The sequence below is a fragment of the Halichoerus grypus genome, chromosome 13 (assembly GCF_964656455.1).
Source record: "Halichoerus grypus chromosome 13, mHalGry1.hap1.1, whole genome shotgun sequence".
Taxonomy (NCBI): Eukaryota; Metazoa; Chordata; class Mammalia; order Carnivora; family Phocidae; genus Halichoerus; species Halichoerus grypus.
This window is the reverse complement of record NC_135724.1, coordinates 65,426,221-65,447,300: the sequence shown is the minus strand read 5'-3', so window position 1 is coordinate 65,447,300 and position 21,080 is coordinate 65,426,221. Positions and strand designations below refer to the sequence as shown.

Sequence of the window (21,080 nt, the reverse complement as noted above, 5' to 3'; positions counted from 1 at the left end):
TTAGAGGTGCCCAGCGCTGGAGGCCTCCGCGGCACATCATCTCCATAGACTAAGGCTCAAAATGCAATTTGTTTGGCAGACTGAAACTGGTTTTTCCTTTCACTGTCAGAGATTCTGCTAATCAAACCTAGCTGATATTCCTAATGCTCTCATCTTTTGAGATTTATCTTTTCTGTCACTTTTCTCCCATCGTTTCCATATTTCTTAGGTTTTACTCCAAAACGACTGGATTTTGTAATTGCTCATTTATCATAATATTTCTTTTGTTCAGGACAGAATTTTAAAAGTGAGAATGTACAGCCTGAGGTCCCTGTTAACTCTGCAATATGAAGGTTCTAAACTGATGTAGAAGAATGATAGTCTGACTCACTGTCCTTAAGGAAAAGGCTCAGCTCATTCTGCAATGATTAGCACTAACTCAAGCCTTTGTTCCTATAAACACTACTGATAAGCTAAATATTACAGCTAACCCGTGAACAACATGGGTTTGAACTACACAGGTCCACTTAACACAGATTTTTTTTTTTTTATAAATACAGTATAGTGCTATGAATGTATTCTCTCCCTTATGATTTTCTTGACTTTTTCTTCTCTCTAGCTCACCCTACTATAAGAATACTGTATATAATACATGTAACATACAAAATAGGTGTTAATTGACTATGTTATCGCTTAAGGCTTCTGGTAAAAAGTAGGCTGTAAGTAGTTAAGATTTTGGGGAGTCAAAAGTTATACGCAGATTTTGAAATATGCAAGGAGTTGGTACACCTTAACCCCCACATTGTTCAAGGTTCAAATGTATACTCCAAAAGTGATTTGATGTGGCTAACCAATATATACAGAGTAATCTCAGAACACCATCAAAAACAATGAAAATGGTACAATAAAGTGGTTATCAATACACTTACAACCAGATCTGAAGTCTTCATTCATCTCGTCAGTTAGAGACATATTTAAATTTTGTTCTTTATTAAAAGATGTATAATACGCAAGGTCAGTGACCCATCTGCCCTCTTCATTTTGATAGACAACACTTTGTGGTAGATCTGTTTCTAAAAAATTCCAAAAATATCCAATGACATATGAAACAAAATGATATAATATTCTTAATAATTTTACTTAGTTGACTTATCTTAGATATCAACAGCACTGAAATCTGCCCAAAACTAGTTAGAAAAAAGAAAATCCATTCCCACAAAAGGAAAGTTCTCTAATGGTGGATAAGCCAGCCTTAACCCAGTAAAAATCTGTAATGGAGAACCAGGGGCAAAGGAAAAGAAAACTAGGACTTAGAGTAGTATATTTCCACTAGATCTGTGAATAAAGATACAATTTCTAATCCATAAAACACAATATTTTATTACAAAAGATAAAGCAAGTTCCACTTGAAAATATATTCTATTCAAAATGTATAAACATTTTATACATTTCTTTACTTTTATTTTTTTAAAAAAAAACCTACTTACCCTCTTTACTCTTTTTAATGGACTTATAATAAGCACATGTTCGCCTTTCACTAGTTGGTGACCGAAGACTGTCAGTGGAATTAATTTCACTGTCACTAACAGGCTTCAAAGATGCTATGTCCACATATTTTTGAATGGACACTTCAGGCGTTTCAGTGTCTAAACATCTATCCACGGGCAAAACTCTTTCTGAATTAGATGCCAAATGCTTATTTTGATGAGGAGACCCGGCCTCCAGTTTCAAAGGATCCATTAAGTCAAAATCACCTTTACTGGCATTTGTGTCATGAAAACAAACAGGGTTAAGTTTCGCATTAGTAGCCTGGATAGTCTTCACAGGAACTTCTTCTCTTGTGCTTTCCTTTAAAAATGCATAACAGAGCAGCCATAAGTTTTGTTTTTCATAACTTACTCCAAAACTTTATGGGGAAAAAATTATGTAGTAGACATAAATGATTATTATATGAAGCATCAGAATATACAGTATTCACTCTACTCTTTTAGACTATATATGAACCAATTTTAAGCAATATACCAAAACCAAAATTCATAATGTGGTCATTACAAACATTTATCAACAGATTCAGGTATCAAAAGTGGGTCCAACATGTTCATTTTATTACAGGATGTACGAAATGTCAGTTTAACTTTTGTAATTACCACTAAAACTCTCTACAAGGATGGCAAGCCCATTAATGTAACCTAACTCATAAAATTAATATGACTAACATCCCTTGAAAAAAAATATATTATAATACTTTTTAGAATTGATCCCATGTACTATTACACCAAAAAACCATAAGATACCTAGGAATAAACCTAACCAAAGAGGTAAAACTAAAAGATCTGTACTCTGAAAATTATAGAACACTTATGAAAGAAATTGAAGAGGACACAAAGAAATGGAAAAGCATTCCATGCTCATGGGCTGGAAGAACAAACATTGTAAAAATGTCTATACTACCCAAAGCAATCTATACACTTAATGCAATCCTTATCAAAAGATCACCAGCATTTTTCACAGAGCTAGAACAAACGATCCTAAAATTTAAATGGAACCACAAAAGACCCCAAGTAGCCAAAGCAATCCTGAAAAAGAAAAGCAAAGCTGGAGGCATCACAATTCCAGACTTCAAGCTATATTACAAAGCTGTAGTCATCAAGACAATATGGTCCTAGCACAAAAAGAGACGCATAGATCAATGGAACAGAACAGAAAAGCCAGAAGTGGACCCACAACTTATGGTCAACTAATCTTCAACAAAGCAGGAAAGAATATCCAATGGAAAAAAGATAGTCTCTTCAACAAATAGTGTTGGGAAAACTGGAGAGCAACATGCAGAAGAATGAAACTGGACCACTTTCTTAGACCATACACAAAAATAAATTCAAAATGGATGAAAGACCTAAATATGAGACAGGAAACCATCAAACTCCTAGAGGAGAACATAAGCAGCAACATCACTGACCTCAGCCATAGCAACTTCTTACTAGACACGTCGCTTGAGGCAAGGGAAACAAAAGCAAAAATGAACTATTGGGATTTCAGCAAGATAGAAAGCTTCTGCACAGCAAAGGAAACAATCAACAAAACTAAAAGGCAGCCTACAGAATGGGAGAAAATATTTGCAAACGACATACCTAATAAAGGGCTAGTATCCAAAATCTATAAAGAACTTATCAAACTCAACACCCAAAAACCAAATAATGGGCAGAAGACATGACTAGACTTTTTTCCAAAGAAGGCATCCAGATGGCTAACAGACACATGAAAAGATACTCAACATTACTCATCATCAGGGAAATACAAATCAAAACCAAGATGAGATACCACCTAACACCTGTCAGAACGGCTAAAATTAACAACATTAGGAGACAAGAGATGTTGGCAAGGATGCGGAGAAAGGGGAACCCTCTTACACTGTTGATGGGAATGCAAACTGGTGCAGCCACTCTGGAAAACAGTATGGAGGTTCCTCAAAAAGTTAAAATTGAGGGGTGCTTGAGTGGCTCAGTCAGTTAAGCCCGACTCTTGATTTTGGCTCAGGTCACAATCTCATGGTTGTGGGATTAAGCCCCTCATCAGGCTCCATGCTCAGCATGAAGTCTGCTTGAGATTCTCTCTTACCCCCTGCCTCTGCCCACCCCGCCCCGCCCGCTCACCCTCTTTCTCAAAATAAATAAAATCTTTGAAAAAAAATGTTAAAAATAGAACTACCCAGCAACCCAGCAATTGCACTACTAGGTATTTACCCAAAGGACACAAAAATACAGATTCAAAGGGGTACATGCATCTGATGTTTACAGCAGCATTATCAGCAATAGCCAAACTATGAAAAGAGCTCAAGTGTCCATCTACTGATAAACGGATAAAGAAGATGTGGTACATATATATATTATTTATACACACACACACACACACACACACAGGAATAATAAATACTCAGCCATCAAAAAGAATGAAATCTTGCCATTTGCAATGACATGGATGAAGCTAGAATGTTATTATGCTAAGTAAAATAAGTCAGAGAAAGACAAATACCGTATGATTTCACTCATATGTGGAATTTAGGAAACAAAACAGATGAATGTATGAGAATAGGGAGAGAAAGAGAGAGAGAAGCAAACCATAAGAGCCTCTTAACGACAGAGAAAAAACAGGGTTGCTGGAGGGAGGTGGGTGGGGGATGGGCTAAATGGGTGATGGGCATTAAGGAGGGCACTTGTTATGAGCACCGGGTGTTGTATGTAAGTGATGAATCACTGCATTCTACTCCTGAAACCAATTATTGCACTATATGTTAACTAACTAGAACTCAAATACAAATTTGGGGAAAAAAAAAAAACAACCCAAAATACCTTTTAGCAGGAGTAAAACAGCATATACTACAGATGCCCCTGCGCTGTCCAATAACAACTGCATCAGACATGGCAAATTAAGCCAGCACCTCAAAACCATGCTCTCCAACATACTTTCCCAATTGGCATTTCTTATTGTTTCCTAGAATAACAACTGCTGAAAAAGTGCCCAAGTGCCTAGAAGACTCTTTTCAGACATTCAGCTACCATCGTAATTTCAAGTGCCAATAAAGCGTTTAAGAGTCGTTTTTTCTGTTATGAGATGTATGATGACAAAAACAGCCTTACAGGCAAAGTTCTTTAAAGTTAAAATACTAAAAGCAGGTAGTTCTACATAAAAGAAAAGATGCTGACTTTGAAAAAAAAAAAGTCATAGGTTTAAATCCTAGTGTCAGCACTTATTAACTGAGTGATCTGCCAATAATGTTATACAAAAAATAAACTTACATCCTACCTTAGACCAAAGTAAATCCCAGATGGCTTAAACATTAAATGCAAAAGTGCTAGGAGAAAATACCAATGAATAGTTTTATACTCTTTAGTAGATAACATCTACGTATTAACACTCTCGTGGGTTAAAAATTTCCCAGTTGTAATCCCAGGTCCTGTAAATTGTGACCTTATTTGGAAACAGGGTCTTTGCAAGTGTAATTAAGTTAAGGATCATGAAATAAAATCATCCTGCATTTTGAATGGGCCTTTAACCCAATGAGCAATGTCCTTATAAGAGAAAAAAGATTTAGCACGACACAGAGACACTGAGAAAAAGACCATGTGAAGATGGAGGCAAATATTCAAATGATACTGCCACAAGCTAAGGAAAACCAAGAGCTACCAGATGCTGGAAGAGGCAAGAAAGGTGCCTTTGGAGGGACCTTAGCCCTTCCAATACCTTGAATTTACAACTTTTGGCTTCTAGAGCTGTGAGAATAAATTTCTATTGTTGAAGGCTACCAAATGTTGGTAATTTGTTCCTGCAGCCCTAGGAAACAAATACAAACATTAAAGCCTAAAATGCATAAGGACTGGGAGAGGGAAGGCCATCTGAAGACACAGGGAGAAAAAGGCCATCTATAAGGCAAAGAGATAAGCACAACGAGAAACCAACCCCACTGAAATCTCAATCTCTGACTTTTCTAGAAGTGTAAGAAAGTAAATTTCTTATTGTTTGAGCCAAATAAGTAAATAAATAAGTAAAATGTGTAAGAATCAAAATATCTCCTTAACAAAGAAAGCTTATAAAAACAATAGTTAAAATATGAATATTCCAACAGAAAAAAAGACAAGGAAATAAGGTTATGCCATTTAAAAACAGATAACTATTTTTCATATAGAATACTAGCAAAGATAAAAAGAACCAGAGTGAAATAGAGATTTAAAAAAAAACGACAGATAAGATCAATGAAACTAAGAGTTGGTTCTCTGAAAAGATAAACAAAACTGACAAACCTTTAGAGAGGTTTATCAAGATAGAGAACTCAAATAAATAATATTAGAAACGAAGGAAGAAAAGTTACAACCGACACCACAGAAGTACAAAGGATTATAAGACAATACTATGAAAAATTACAGCCCAATAAACTGGACAACCTAGAAGAAATGAATTAATTTCTAAAAACATACAATCTTCCAAGACTGAATCAGGAAGAAATAGAAAATCTAAACAGACTGGTTACTACTAACAAATTAATCAGTAATCAAAAAACTACCAACAAACAAAAATCCTGGAACAGATGGCTTCGCTGGTGATTTCTACCAAACATGTAAACAAGAGTTAACACCTACTCTTCCTAAACTGTTTCAAAAAATAGAAGAAGTAATGCTTCCAAATTCATTCCACAAGACCAACATTAACCTGATACCAAAATTATAGAGCCATATCCCTGATAAACATAGATACAAAAATCCCCTAAAATATTAGCAAAGCAAATTCAACAACACATTAAAAGGATCATTTACTATGATCAGGTGGTATTTATTCCAAGTATGCAAGGATGGTTCAATATTCATACATCAACCAACATAATTACCAAAATGTGAAGGCTAAAAATCATATGATCATCTCAATAGATACAGAAAAAATATGACATAATTCAATATCCATTCATGATAAAAACTCCAAAAGTGGGTTTAGAGGGAACACCTCAATATAATAAAGGCCATGTATGACAAACCCCAAAGCAAATCATATTCAATGGTGAAAAGCTGAAAGCTTTTCCTCTAAGATCAGGAAAAGACAAGGATGTCCACTCTCACCAGTTTTATTCAACGTAGTATTGGAAGTCCCAGCCCAGCAATCAGACAAGAAATCAAATAAAAGGCATCCAAATTGAAAAAAGAAGCAAAACTGTCACTATTTGCACATGACATAATACCACAGATAAAAAACCCTAAGATCCCACCAAAAAACTATTAAAATTAATAAACTGAGTAAAGTTGCAGGATATAAAATATACAGAAATCTGTTGTGTTTCCATACACTAATAATGAAGTAGCAAAAAGAAATTTTTTAAATCCTATTTACAATATCATCAAAAAGAATAAAGTACCTAGGAATAAATTTAACCATGGAAGTAAAAGATCTATACTTTGAAAACTGTAAGACACCAATGAAAGAAACTGAAGACGACCCAAATAAATGGAAAGATAAAACCATGTTCATGGATTGGGAAAATATTGTTAAAATTTCCATACTACCCAAAGCAATCCACAGATTTAATGCAAGACCTATTAAAATATTAATAATATTTTTCACAGAACTACAACAAATAATCCTAAAATCTGTTTGGAACCACAAAAGATTCCAAATAGCCAAAGCAATCTTGAGAAAGAAGAACAAAGCTGGAAGTATCACCATCCCAGATTTCACACTATACTACAAAGCAATAGTAATCAAAACAGTTATGGGGTGCCTGGCTGTCTCAATAGATGAAGCATGCAACTCTTGATCTCGGGGTTGTGAGTTCAAGCCCCACATTAGGTGTCGAGAATACTTAAAAATAAAATCATAAAAAAAAAACAAACAGTGATGGTACTGGCACAAAAACAGACACAGAGATCAATGGAACAGAATAGAAAGTCCAGAAATAACCCACACTTATATGGTCAATTAATCTATGACAAAAGAGGCAAGAATATACAATAAGGAAAAACAATCTCTTCAATAAACAGTGTTAGAAAAACTAGACAGCTACATGCAAAAGAATGAAACTGGACCACTTTCTTTCACCATATACAAAAATAAACTCAAAATGAATTAAAGTCCTAAATATAAGTCCTGAAACCATAAGACTCCTAGAAGAAAACATAAGCCATAATCTCTTAGACTTCAGCCTTAGTCTCCTCAGGCAAAGGAAACAAAAGCAAAGGTAAACAACGGGGACTACATGACCCTAAATGGCTTTTGCACAGTGAAGGAAACCATCAACAAAATGAAAAAGGAATCTACTGAATAAGTGAAGGTATAAATAAGACATATATCCAATAAGGGGTTAATATCCAAAATATATAAAGAACTCATAAAACTCAACAGTAAAAAAAATCTCAAACAATCCAATTAAAAAATGGGAAGAAGACATGAACAGACATTTCTCCAAAGAAGATCTACAGACGGCCAACAGACACATGAAAAGATGCTCAACATCAATCATCATCAGGGAAATACAAATCAAAACCACAATGAGACATCACCTCATACCTGTCAGAATGGCTAAAATAAAAAACACAAGAAACAAGTGTTGGTGAGGATGTAGAAGAAAGGGAATGTTTGTGCACTGTTGGATGGGAATGTAAATTGGTGCAGCCCCTATGGAAAATAGTATGAAAGTTCCTCAAAAAATCAAAAACAGGGGGCCCGGGTGGCTCAGTCAGTTAAGCGTCTGCCTTCGGCTCAGGTCATGATCCCAGGGTCCTGGGATCGAGCCCCACGTCAGGCTCTCCACTCAGTGGGGAGCCTGCTTCTCCCTCTGCCTACAGCTCTGCCTGCCTATGTGCTCTCTCTCTCTCTCTGTCAGATAAATAAATAAAATCTTTAAAAAAAAATCAAAAACAGAAAACCAGTATGGTTCAGTCATCCTACTGCTGGGTATTTATTAAAAAAAAAATTAAAATACTAATTCAAAAAGATATATGCACCCTCCAGGTTTACTGCAGCATTATTTACAATAGCCAAGATATGGAAGCAACTCAAGTGTCCATCGATAGATGAATGGATAATGAAGATGTGGTGTACACACTTACACACACACACACAGAATATTACTCAGCTGTAGAAAAGATTCTGCCATTTGCGGCAATATGGATGGACCTAGAGGGCACTGCACTAAGTAAAATAAGTCAGAAAAAAACAAGTATGATTTCACTTCTTTGTGGAATCTAAAAAACAAAACAAATGAGCAAAACAGAAACAGATTCATAAATACAGAGAACAAACTGGTAGTTGTCAGAGGGGAAGAGGATAAAGGGATGATGGGTAAAACAGGCGAAGGGGCTTAAGAGGTACAGACTTCCAGTTATAAAATAAGTCACAGGGATAAGAAGTACTATACAGGGAATACAGTCAATAATATCGTAATAACTTTGTATGGTGACAGATGGTAACTACACTTATCAAGGTAAGCACATCATGACATATATAATTGTCAAACCACTATGCTGTACACCGGAAATCAATATAATCTTGTATGTCTACTATACTTCAATTTAAAAATAAAGAAAAAAAAGAAACGTCAGAATGCTGGAAACTAGTGTCTTGAATAAAGAATGCGGCCAGGTGATAAGTCTCCAGAAACACTGCATTATCTGATGAAATGCATCTGAACCCTTTATGTGCTTGGCTGAGGATGCAATGGGGCAAAGCTAGCATCTGTGGAATTATGACTGAAAGCCCCCCATGTCAGAATCCCACCCAGGCTGAATGATAAGGCAGCGACATGGGGCCTCAGCAACCATCCTGTCAAACCTACAAACATGCACTGTTGGTGGGAAACCTGGTACTAAACCAGGTTTGGTAGATGACCTGCTTCTAAGTTGGGGTTCCCTCCAAGGGAACAGAGCAGAGCAGCTCTCTTGCTATGATCTAATAATAAATAATACAAAGACAAATGCAGCTGCTTTGACAGTTTTTAAATCTAAACACAGAATAGGTTTTTGTTTATATTTTGAGAATGTAACTCTCCCAGGAAAACTTGAGTTAGGAAATGTGAGGAGAAAGGAAAAAATAAACCCAAAGTTGCCTTAGGAGGTGGGGTTTCAAAAGGAGATAAGGAAATTATTTGAAAGTCCCATCTTACTGGCATCTAAAAGAAACAAAGAGGCAAACAAAATGCCCCGGTGGGAACATGCTGATGTCATCTCAAATAATGGCTGAAAAATATGGCTGAGAATGAATTAAGGAAGAGAAAAAAATGCCCTCCAAATAATGAAAAAACAGTATCCCTCATAGACTCTAACCATTGATTTTAAGATTTGCCATTATTGTATGTACCACTAAGACAGAGAACACTAAACTATGATATATAAGTAACTATAAGATACATATTGATTTCAGAAGTGTTAAAATATGAAAAATGTGTATCTTATATTAATGAAAAAATCAAAGAAATTCCAAATGCTTAAGGAGGAAAAATGGGAGGGAAGGAAGGGGAGAGCAGGGATAAAGAGTACAATAAAAATTTTGAAAATGATAAAAACCATGTAAAGTAAATATTAAATGAAGGAAATATAAAAATAAAATCAAGAATATTAATCATTACACTAATTATTAAAGGATTAGTTAATCAAAAAACAGACTACCAAATTACATCAAAAAGTAAAACCTAGGAGTACCTGGGTGGCTCAGTCTGAGTATCCAACTCGATTTCAGCACAGGCCAAGATCTCAGGGTCATGAGACTGAGCCCCACATCAGGCTCCGCACTTAGCGTACAGTCCGTTTGTCCCTCTCCCTCCCCCTCTGCTCCTCCCACACACCCCCAGCCCCTTGCCACCGCTTGCACACACATGCACACGATCTCAAATAAATAAAATCTTAAAAAAAGTAAAACCTAGCTACATGCTATTTATTAGAAACCCTGTAAACAAATGATAAAGAAAAACGTAAATGGGATAACAAGTATACACAAAATACAGAAAAAGCAAGGGTATCAATACTAACAGACAAAAGAGAATTTAAGGTTACAAGCACTATTTGAATAGGATAAAAAAAAGGGGCAGTATTACTAATAATTAGTGAGGTTATAAATCCATAACCTTATATGCAGCACACATAGCAGACATAAAGAAAAAATCGGAGGTGCAAAAATAATTTGGTAAAAATTCAATTAAAATTGGAGACTTTGGCTTATCTTTTCCAGAACTGATACATCTAGTACAGAAAAATAAAAGTGATCATATGGGGTGCCTGGGTGGCTCAGTCAGTTAAGTGGTCAGCTCTGGGGAGGGCAACCCCTATTTTTAGTATGCTTTGCTGGAGCCAGAGAAGCAATAAGGATTTTGTCTCCAATTACCAGGTTCCTGTCTTCTAACTGCAGAGCTGCAGGCACAGAGGCTGGTCACCAGTAATTCAACCCCCACCAGCTAAAATGATCTCCACCATACTGAAAGGAGTCATACCTATTTCTTTCAATATTCAAAAACAACCATGTACAGAGAAAATTAAGAGAGCTGCTATACATGCCCAGGAAAAAACACAGGCTCAGAAAGGACCTGTAAAACCTTAACTTTCACAATATGCTCATCCCTGTACAGACATACTCTATAAAAATAAAACAAAGAGCAAACCCTAGAGAAAAGGGAGAATGTGATTTCCAGAGTTATCACATAAGATTCAAATGTCCAGTTTGCAACAAAAAAATCACAAGGCATACAAAGAAACAAGAAAGCGTGATCCATTCAAAGGAAAAAAATAAATCAACAGAGAACATACATGAGGAATAATCAGACTTACTAGACACAGACTTTGAAAACAACTGTCTTAAAGATGCTCAAAAAGCTAAAGGAAGATGTGGACAAGCAAGAAAATGATCAATGCACAATATGCATAACAGTAAAGAGATAAGTTTTAAAAAGAGCCAAACAGAAATTCTGGAACTGAAAGGTACAATAACTGAAGTGAAAAATTCACTAGAGGGGTTTGAAAACAGATGTGCACAAGCAGGATAAAGATACAGCAAATCTGAAGATAGGACAATTGAAATTACAAAGCTTCAGAAAAATGAACAGAGTCTAAGGAACCTGTGGAATATCATCAACACATTGGGGACCAACACCACTTTCTGCAAAACACAGAAGAGAGAGAAAAAGGGAAAGAAATTATGGCTGTAATAAGCAATGCAAGCAATACAGGCTATAGTATTTCTAATAATACTAATGTATTTCTCTTATGATTTCTTTCATAATTTTTTCTCTAGCTTACTTTACTGTAAAAATATAGTATATGACATATATAACATACAAAATATTTGTTTATCACTCCTTATGTTATCAGTAAGGCTTCTAGTTAATAGTAGGCTATTAGTAGTTAAATTTTGGGAACTCAAAAGTAGTAGCTTCTATGCTGAGTTCCTTAGATGTCATTAAGGAAAATGGGCTGCTAATCTTGCCAAAAAAGGACAGAAAATTGTCGCCTCATGGTAACACAAACCATATGACCTTATGATATGGGAAAAATAAGACATCTCATGTAATAATGTAACATAGTTTATGGTTGACCCACAGGTAGGAATCTCCCCCCATCTAAGCAACAAAGCTTTAATGCAAGTGCTCATTCCACACTGGAACCTCAGCAGCCAGAGGCCACTCTCACCATCCCTCCACACTCGATGCCCTCCTTCAACCACAGCTGAAGGCTTCAGGACTTTGCATTCATAGGGCCTGAATGCTCCTCTAGAACCTGGCCCTCTTATGCTTAAATCCTGTTTTAGAAGATGGACTGGAAATGAATCATCAGACACTATGGTTTTACTTAGAAAGACTTCAAAACTCCAAAAAACTTTTAGAACGTAACTCAGTCAGAACTTGGGAGACTTCCTTCAATAAGTATGATGAGATTCAACAACCAGGATTCTGCCTTATTTTATAGTTAACCAAGTATTTCTTTTATTTTCCTACCATGTTTCACGAAGGAAGATTATCTTTGTATAACCTACACTACCAAGCACCATACCTATCATCAAGATGTTACCAATGATTCTTTTTAAAATGGCCTGACCAAGATGCCAAGCAATTTGTGAGTATTCAACAATATTAAAACTATTGTTTTTTAATGACAAATAATTACTAATTAGAAAAATAATTATTATAACAAAGTCCTTAGCCTAAAATTAAATGGCCATGAATAGACAGATTTATAAAATTTATCAAATACCACATTTTGACAAAATCAAGATTAATAGATGCTGTCTCCCTTTTCTCATTGGCTATCTGTAATCAGCTGAGGGCTGGACTATTAACTAGATATATTATAACTCCATGACTATACGTAATTATAACTCAGATGACTATACATATGACCAAGCGTCCATAGTACTGTCTTAGAAGGAAAAACCCATCAACTCTGAACACTTGTTCTGGTTACCTGAGGCAAGGGGTTCTGTACTGTTTGTACATAACTGGTTCTTTGGATGAGTAAGAAATTCTTGAAGCTGCTGACTAAGCAACTTTTGGATAAGTAAAATATTCCTATATATAAGAAAAGTACTATACTGTAGAATACAACCACTGTACTAAGAATTCAGAAAAATAAATGTAGTCTAGAGTTACTGAAAAGTAACCAAGGACTTCATGAAAGATTGCAAAGATGATCAAAATCTGGATTAGGGAAGAAAGGAAGAAAACAAAATAGGAACAGGGATTTGTAGAAGAAACATACAAGAGAAAAACAGATTAATATGGGGCCAGATTATAAACCATTTTAAGGATTATTAATTTGAAACACTGAGGCACAGAAAATATTTTATGTATTATATACATTAAAAGCCATTTTAACAAAATTAACCTGTTGTTGACAAATATAATGGAATGGCACAATAAATCAGACATGAGATAGTAAGCATCTTCAACTTGGGTAGTGGTAAAGGAAATAAAGAGGAAACCTAAGACACAGTCCTGAGAACACACTGAGAGAAATTAGGTTTTCTGAGCTTCACTGCCTTCAAATGACAATTCCATCATCATTTACTGCCTTAATCAAAAAGGATTACTATGAGGATAAGTAACTGTCTCCATATATACCAACACACACATTCCCTCTAAATTAAAAACCATCATACAACCCTGAGGCATACATTACTTTTAAAAAGGGGACAAAGAATTGGTAAGAGTCAGAAATGACTACCAAGTTTCAAGTGTAGGAGTAATGGGTTGCTATTAACAAACAGAAAACAATGAATGGAAAACAAACATGCTTGAGCAAGGTTAAAGATCAACAGTTTGCTTTTTTATTTAATGTTCTGTTACCAAGCTGAAGAACTTTTCAAATGAATGATCTAAATGCAAGTCAAAAATATTTAAATTTAAGAAAACGTATGTAATTATATATTTAATATAATCTTAGTAATCTCAAAGATACGTACTAACACACACATAAAACATTATCAGTAGGGAAACTTTTTAATATCTTTTCTATATTTTCCAGAAATCAGCAGTTGTTACTATGAAAAAAAACTGATATCATTCAAAAGGCTTTTTATCCTTTTCATAGAAAATTTGAAGAAAATGCATATAAACTTACTCTGCCATGATGTGGGACAATACCCTTCAAACTGTCTGCCCTTTCTTTCTCTTGTTCAATTCTCTGAGTACTAGAACATGATAATACACCATCTATATGCCTTCTACTATCTCCAGTATCTACAAAATTACCTGAAATACAAGAAAAAAAATTAATAGAGCAATGTCAAAGTCTCAGTAATCTAATAACTGCTTCTTTTTTTTTTAAGATTTTTTATTTATTTTATTTATTTGAAAGAGAGAGACAGAGATAGTGAGAGAGAGCATAGGCAGGGAGAAGAGGGAGAAGCAGGCTTCCCGCTGAGCAGGGAGCCCGATGTGGGACTTGATCCCAGGACCTTGGGATCATGACCTGAGCCGAAGGCAGATGCTAAACCGAATGAGCCACCCAGGTGCCCCATAACTGCTTCTTGCTATTCAAATTATTTTATGTAAACCTAGTTAATTAACAATCATATGACAAATACAGCAATTTGCATACAAGAAAAAGTAACCATCAGTAAGAGACAACAGGAAATGTGACAAACTGCGACCACACAAAGAATTCATTTTTAATTCTCAAATGTCTGAATAAAACACACTCATTTGTAATAAGCAATGCAAGCAATACCCACTACAGTATTTCTAATAATATTAATGTATTCTTTTGAAAACATTTAGATTGTTTAAAAATTTGAAGAAATTCAACAGTTAATACAGGTTACATTATACCAAAGAAATGAATCTTTGGAAAAAAGGCAAAGTCAAATAGAATTTAAGAAAAACGGTATTAAGGAGGGCAAGTGTTGTGATGAGCACTGGGTGTTATATGCAACTAATGAATCACTGAACACTACATCAAAAACTAATGATGTACTATATGGTAGTTAACATAATAAAAAAATAAAATAAAATCTTTAAAAAAAAAAAGAACAATGGAGTCATATTTCAATACTTACTGGTCCCAGGCAGACAAACAACATGGCCTACTTCAGACTCTTTGTGGGTTGTTTCAGAATTTCCTGAAGAGTGTAAGCCATGGGAAATCAGAGAGCTGTTATTTTCTGATTGAGGTTTATAGCTATCATTTTCATTTGCCTGTTGAAAAAATATCTTAGCTGTATTTTTTTAAATTAAAACCAAAAAGTTTTAGGGGAAAAACATGAGAAGCAGAGAATGACTTCTTGACAGAAGGATGCCAGGTAATTAATGTAAAAGGAACTGGAAACACCACCATTATAATCACCATAGGAATAACTGTTTCTAGGAGGCCTCAGCAATGATACTAAATCCAGTTTGTGAAAGGTTCTTGGGGAATAGGAAGTTCACATGGCCTCAATGCATCATTCCCCAGATTACTTATTGATAACAAAGGAGAAAAGAAAGGCACCTACACAAGGAGACATGTAGCCAACAACACATTAACCAAGATTATCAAACACAACATCACCAATAGTGGGACCAACAGACTTCTACATCTCCTGATGTGATACAAGGAGAAGCACATATCATCCTTATGTTTAATCTTAACCTGTTCATGATATACATGCTTACTTTGAATTCTTGCCAAAATCTTTGATCAGGAGGGGAAAAAAGCAATCAGATATAACCAGCTTATCGGTCATTTTACATAAAAAACTTTAATGACATGGAAGAACTACTCCAAAGTGAAATACTAAAGAGATAGGACAACCAGAAGCAACTGTAATCCTTGATTAAATCCTATATCAAAAACAATAAAAGTGAAGGACATTTTGGAGACAACTGGATAAATGTGAATATGGACTGTATATTCATTTACATTACTGTATCAAAGTTAGATAACAGAAGTGAGATTATGCAGGAAAATATCTTTATTTGCAGGAAAAAAAATGTCAAAGTATTAGGGTGACATGTCAAAATATCTGCAAATTCCTCTTAAATGATACAGGAAAAAAGTATTCATGGAGGAACAAAGAAAACATAAAGATGCCAAATGTTAACAATTGGTTAATTTGGATGAGGGGCATACACATGTTCATTGTGATATTCTTCAATTTTTCTGCAGAGGAAGGAAAAGTAAGAAGCAGCAAGAAAGGACGGACAAGGTATTTCTCATCACTTTCTATCTGGAAAAACAGAGACCAAAAAAAACCAAAAGCTTCTGTTTTATGGTAGTATCTAATGAGACCAGTAATAGTTTTCTAAAGTCAAATTTCTGAAAAACCGTAAGATTGGAACATACCTGACATGGATCACTTGTAGGTAATTTAAAATCTTTTTCTGGATGTTCCTGTTCTAGGTCTTCATATATCATTCCTGGAATAGCCAGTTGCTCAAAGTAAGCCTCCAAATGTTCATCATAAAACTCTTCATCATCAATATCATCATCTATTGGTAAAATGGTAAAAAAAGAAAAAGGAAACGTTTTAAAGTACTGACTGAACTATAATATTTAATCAAAAGGGTTGATAAAGACTTCTGAGGAAGAAGGCAGAGTAGGAGGTCCCTAAACTCACCTTGTTATATGGATACAACTAGATAACACCCACATAAGTGTGAATAACCCAGAAAAGGATCCAAAGACTGGCAGAGCAAACACTCCACAGCTAAATGTAGAGAAGAGGCCACATCAAAGAGGATAGGAAGGGCAGAAACATAGTCAGGAGCTAAATGAACCCATGGGATCAAAAGGGAGGGATTCCAAGGGTGCAGAGAGGGGAGAGAAACAGACCCTCACACCAGGCAGCCTAGGCATGGGGAAGACAAACCCCCAAGACATTTGGCTTTGAAAAACACAGGGGTCAAATTTCACAAGTTCTTTCAATCACTGGGGCATACCACCTGGAGCTTTAAAAATCAGTGGGCTTGGCTCTGGCAGAGCCAAGAGGGCAAAAGGAAACGGGGTCCCTGCCTTTAAAAAGCACAACAAACAGCCCTGCAGGGATACAACACAGAAGCAACAGTCTGAAAACCACCTAGGGTATGCAGGAGATTTGTTGACTAATTTTGGTGTATATGCTGGAGGATCAGGGATCTTTGGGAGACTTCAGGAAAAAGGAGCTGGTAGGCACTATTTCCCTTCCCTGCTCCCCAGCCTAGATACACAAACACCTGTGGGGACCAGTGGGGCTAAGACACTCACTAGGTAACTTGCTAACAGTGCACCCTGCCCCACATTCTCCTGCAGCTACACCCCTTCCAATATGCTCTTGGCCAGAGCACGTCCAAAGTAGTGCTACAAGCCTGGCAGTGTGCAAGCAGCCCTGACAACAGTCAGCACCACTCCAAAGTGACTTCTGCCCCAGGGAGAAAGAAAGATAACCACATACATATCAAGACTGTGGTCCCAGGAGTAGGCTGAAGACAGACAGCTAATCTGACTGCAGGCCCCACCCACCAACGAAAGCTTCCCAGGGGACAACACAGAGAAAGCTCCTTGCAGTTTGGTGCTACCACAGCTCTGGAAACACCTGGTCTGACTCAACTCAAGCCCAAGGCAGCCCCAGACTGGCCCATTACAACACAGGGACCAAACCCTGCCCATAACAGACAAAAGAAACTGCAGATGACTGCACTGAAGGCAAAAGTGGCTCAGCCACAACAGCAGGGCACACGCAACACACACAGGTGACACCCCTTAAGCACCAGGTTCTGGTAAACAGGGGAAACTGCACTGGGGGGCACTACAGGACCTCTTCATAAGGCAGCTACTTTCAAGAGCAGGAGATTTAGCTGACTGTCGAACCACATAGAAACAGACACAGAGAGTTAGACAAAATAAAGACAGAGGAATATGTCCCAGATGAAAGAACAGGACAAAAATCAAAGCAATAGACCTAAGATAAGTAATATTCCTATAGAGAATTTAAAGTAATGGTCATAAAGATATGCACTGACTAGAGAAAAGAGTAGAGGACATCAGTGAAACCCTTAAAAAGGAAATAGAAAACAAAAAAGAACCAAAGTTGAACAATTTCATAACTAAAATTAAAAATACATGGAATAGATGAACTAAATAGACTAGAAAAAGCACAGGAATGGATTAGCAACCTGGAAGACAAAATAATGGAAAACAATCAAGCCGAACATAAGAGAGAAAAAAATAATAAAGTGAAAATAGACTTAGAGAACTCAGTGACACCATCAAATGTAGTAATATTCACATTATAGGGATCCCAAAAGGAGAAAAGAGAGAAAAGGGGGCAGAAAATTTATTTGAAGACACAATAGCTGAAAACATCCTGAATCTGGAGAAGGAAACAGAAATCCAGATCCAGAAGGCACAGAGCCCCCAACAAAATCAACCCAAGGAGGTCCACACCAAGACACATAGCAATTAAAATGGCAAAAAATAGAGATAAAGAGAGAATTCTAAAAGCAGCAAGAGAGCTGGGGTGCCTGGGTGGCTCAGTCAGTTAAGTATCTGACTCTTGATCTCAGCTCAAATCTTAATCTCAGGGTTGTGAATTTAAGGCCCACGTTGGGCTCCATGCCTTAAATAGATAAAAATAAAAATAAATAAAAGCAGCAAGAGAAAAGAAAACAGCTACATGCAAGGGAATCCCCATGAAGTTATCAGTGGATTTTTCAGCAGAATTTTGCAGGACAGAGGGACTGGCATGATATATTCAATTGGCTGAAAGGAAAAAACATGCAGCCAAGAATACTCTATCCAGCAAGGCTATCATTCAGAATAAAGAGAAAGATAAAGAGTTTCGCAGACAAACAAAACTTAAAGGACTTCAAGACCATTAAACCAGCCCTACAAGAAATGTTAAAAGGCAATTCTTTAAGTAGAAAGACAATAAGTAGGAGTACGAAAGGTAGGAAGCACAAAAGCAGTAAAAGTAAGTATATGTATAAGAATTAATCAAGGGATTCACAAAATAAAAGGATGTAAAGCATGACACGTAGCTAAAACATACACATATACCTAAAACGTGGAGGGGAGAGAAGTAAAGAATAGGTTGAAACTTAAGCAACCATCAAATTAATAGACTGCTATATGCAGAAGATGTTATATACAAACCTAATGATCACCACAAATCAAAAATCAGTAATAGATAAGGAAATAATAAAGAGAAAGGAATCCAAGTACATCACTAAAGAATGCCACCAAACCCTGAGAGAAGAGCAAGAGAAGAAAGAAACAGAGAAGAACTACATAAACAGACATAAAACAAATAACAAAATGGCAGTACGTACATACTTATCAATAATTACTTTGAATGTAAATGGACTAAACACTCCGATCAAAAGATACATGGTGACTGAGTGGATGAAAAAGCAAGACCCATCTATAAGCTGACTATAAGAGACTCATTTCAGACCTAAAGAACCATGCAGACTGAAATTGAAGGAAAGAAGCATGTATCATGCAAAAGGAAGTGAAAAGAAAGTCAGGGTAGCAATATTTATATCGGACAAAATAGACTATAAAACAAAGAAGGTAACAAGAAACAAAGAAGGACACTATATAAACATAAAGGGGACAATCCAACAAGATATAACAATTATAAATATATATGCACCCACCATGGGAGCACCCAAATACATTAAGCAACTGATAACAAATATGCAAAATGTAAGCAACAGTAACACAGTAACAATATAGGGCTTTAACACCCCACTTACAGCAATGGAGAGATCATCCAAACAGAAAATCAACAAAGAAACAGTGACTTTGAATGACACGCTGGACCAGATGGATCTAATAGATATATTCAGAGCATTCCATCCTAAAACAGCAGAATACTTCGCAAGTGCACAAGAAATATTCTCCAGAATAGATTACAAAGTAGACCACAAAACAAGTCTCACCAAATTCAAAAAGACTGAAGTCACACCATGCATCTTTTCTTAGCACAACACTATGAAACCAGAAATCAAACACAAGAAACTATCTGGAAAGAACACAAATACATGGACGTTAATAACATGATACTAAGCAATAAATGGGTCAACAAGAAATCAAAGAGGAAATCAAACAATACATGAACAAATGAAAATGAAAATACAACAGTCCAAAATCTTTGGGATGCAGCAAAAGCTGTTCTAAGAGGGAAGTTTGTAACAATACAGACCTATCTCAAGAAGCCAAGAAAAATCTCAAACAATCTAACCTTATAAATAAAGGAGCTAGAAAAAAAACAAACAAAACCCAACAACAGTAGAAGGAAGGAAATAATAAAGATTAGAGTAGAAATAAATGAAATAGAAACTAAAAAACAATAGAACAGATCAATGAAACCAGAAGCTGTTTCTTTGAAAAGATAACAAAATCGATAGATTTTTAGCAGTACTCATTTAAAAGAGAGAGAACTCAAACAAAATCAGGAATGAAAGAAGAGAATTAACAACTGACACCAAAGAAATACAAAGGATTTTAAGAGAGTATTGTGAAAAATTATATGATAACAAATCGGGACAACCTAGAAGAAATGGATAAATTCATAGAAACATGTAACATCCCAAAAGTGAATCAGGGAAAAATAGGAAAACTGAACACACTGATTACCAGCAAAGAAATTTATTTTACTTTTTTTTTAAGATTTCATTTATTTATTTGGGAGAGAGAGAGAGGAGGGGCAGAGGACGAGGGAGAAGCAGACTCCTCACCGAGCAAGGAGCCTGATGCGGGACTCGATCCCAGGACCCCAGGATCATGACCCAAGCTGAAGGCAGACGCCCAACTGACTGAGCCACACAGGTGTCCCACCATCAAAGAAATTTAATCAGTAATCAAAAACACGCAACCAAAGTCTAGGACCAGATGGCTTCACAGGTGAATTCTACAAAACATTTAAAGCAAAGTTAGTATCTATTCTTCTCAAACTCTTCCAAAAACTAAAAGAGAAAAGAAAGCTTCCAAATTCATTCTATCATTACCCTGATACCAAAATCAGATAAAAACACTATTAAAAAAAGAACTACAGGCCAGTATCTCTGTTGAACAGAGATGCAAAAATCCTCAACAAAATATTAGTAAACCAAATCCAACAATACATTAAAAAAAATAACTCATCACAATCAAGTGAGGTTTATTCCTGTGATGCAAAGGTGGGTT

The 21,080-nt window shown here is 36.0% G+C and overlaps 1 protein-coding gene across 6 annotated transcripts in view; it reads right to left on the bottom strand.

Annotated features, from left to right (window-relative positions):
- The window catches only part of CEP192 (centrosomal protein 192), a 142,940-nt gene that overhangs the window by 87,102 nt on the left and 34,758 nt on the right, over window positions 1-21,080 (bottom strand). For all 6 annotated transcript variants that reach the window (XR_013443414.1, XR_013443412.1, XR_013443413.1 and 3 more), the window contains 5 exons: window positions 16,257-16,402; window positions 14,992-15,130; window positions 14,055-14,185; window positions 1,467-1,827; window positions 909-1,052 (listed from right to left, as the gene is read on the bottom strand). Coding sequence is in view for 3 of the 6 variants with exons in the window: in XM_036082440.2 (XP_035938333.2) it covers window positions 909-1,052; window positions 1,467-1,827; window positions 14,055-14,185; window positions 14,992-15,130; window positions 16,257-16,402 (921 nt within the window). In the remaining 3 variants the exon portion in view is untranslated. The remainder of the gene's footprint in view (window positions 1-908; window positions 1,053-1,466; window positions 1,828-14,054; window positions 14,186-14,991; window positions 15,131-16,256; window positions 16,403-21,080) is intronic.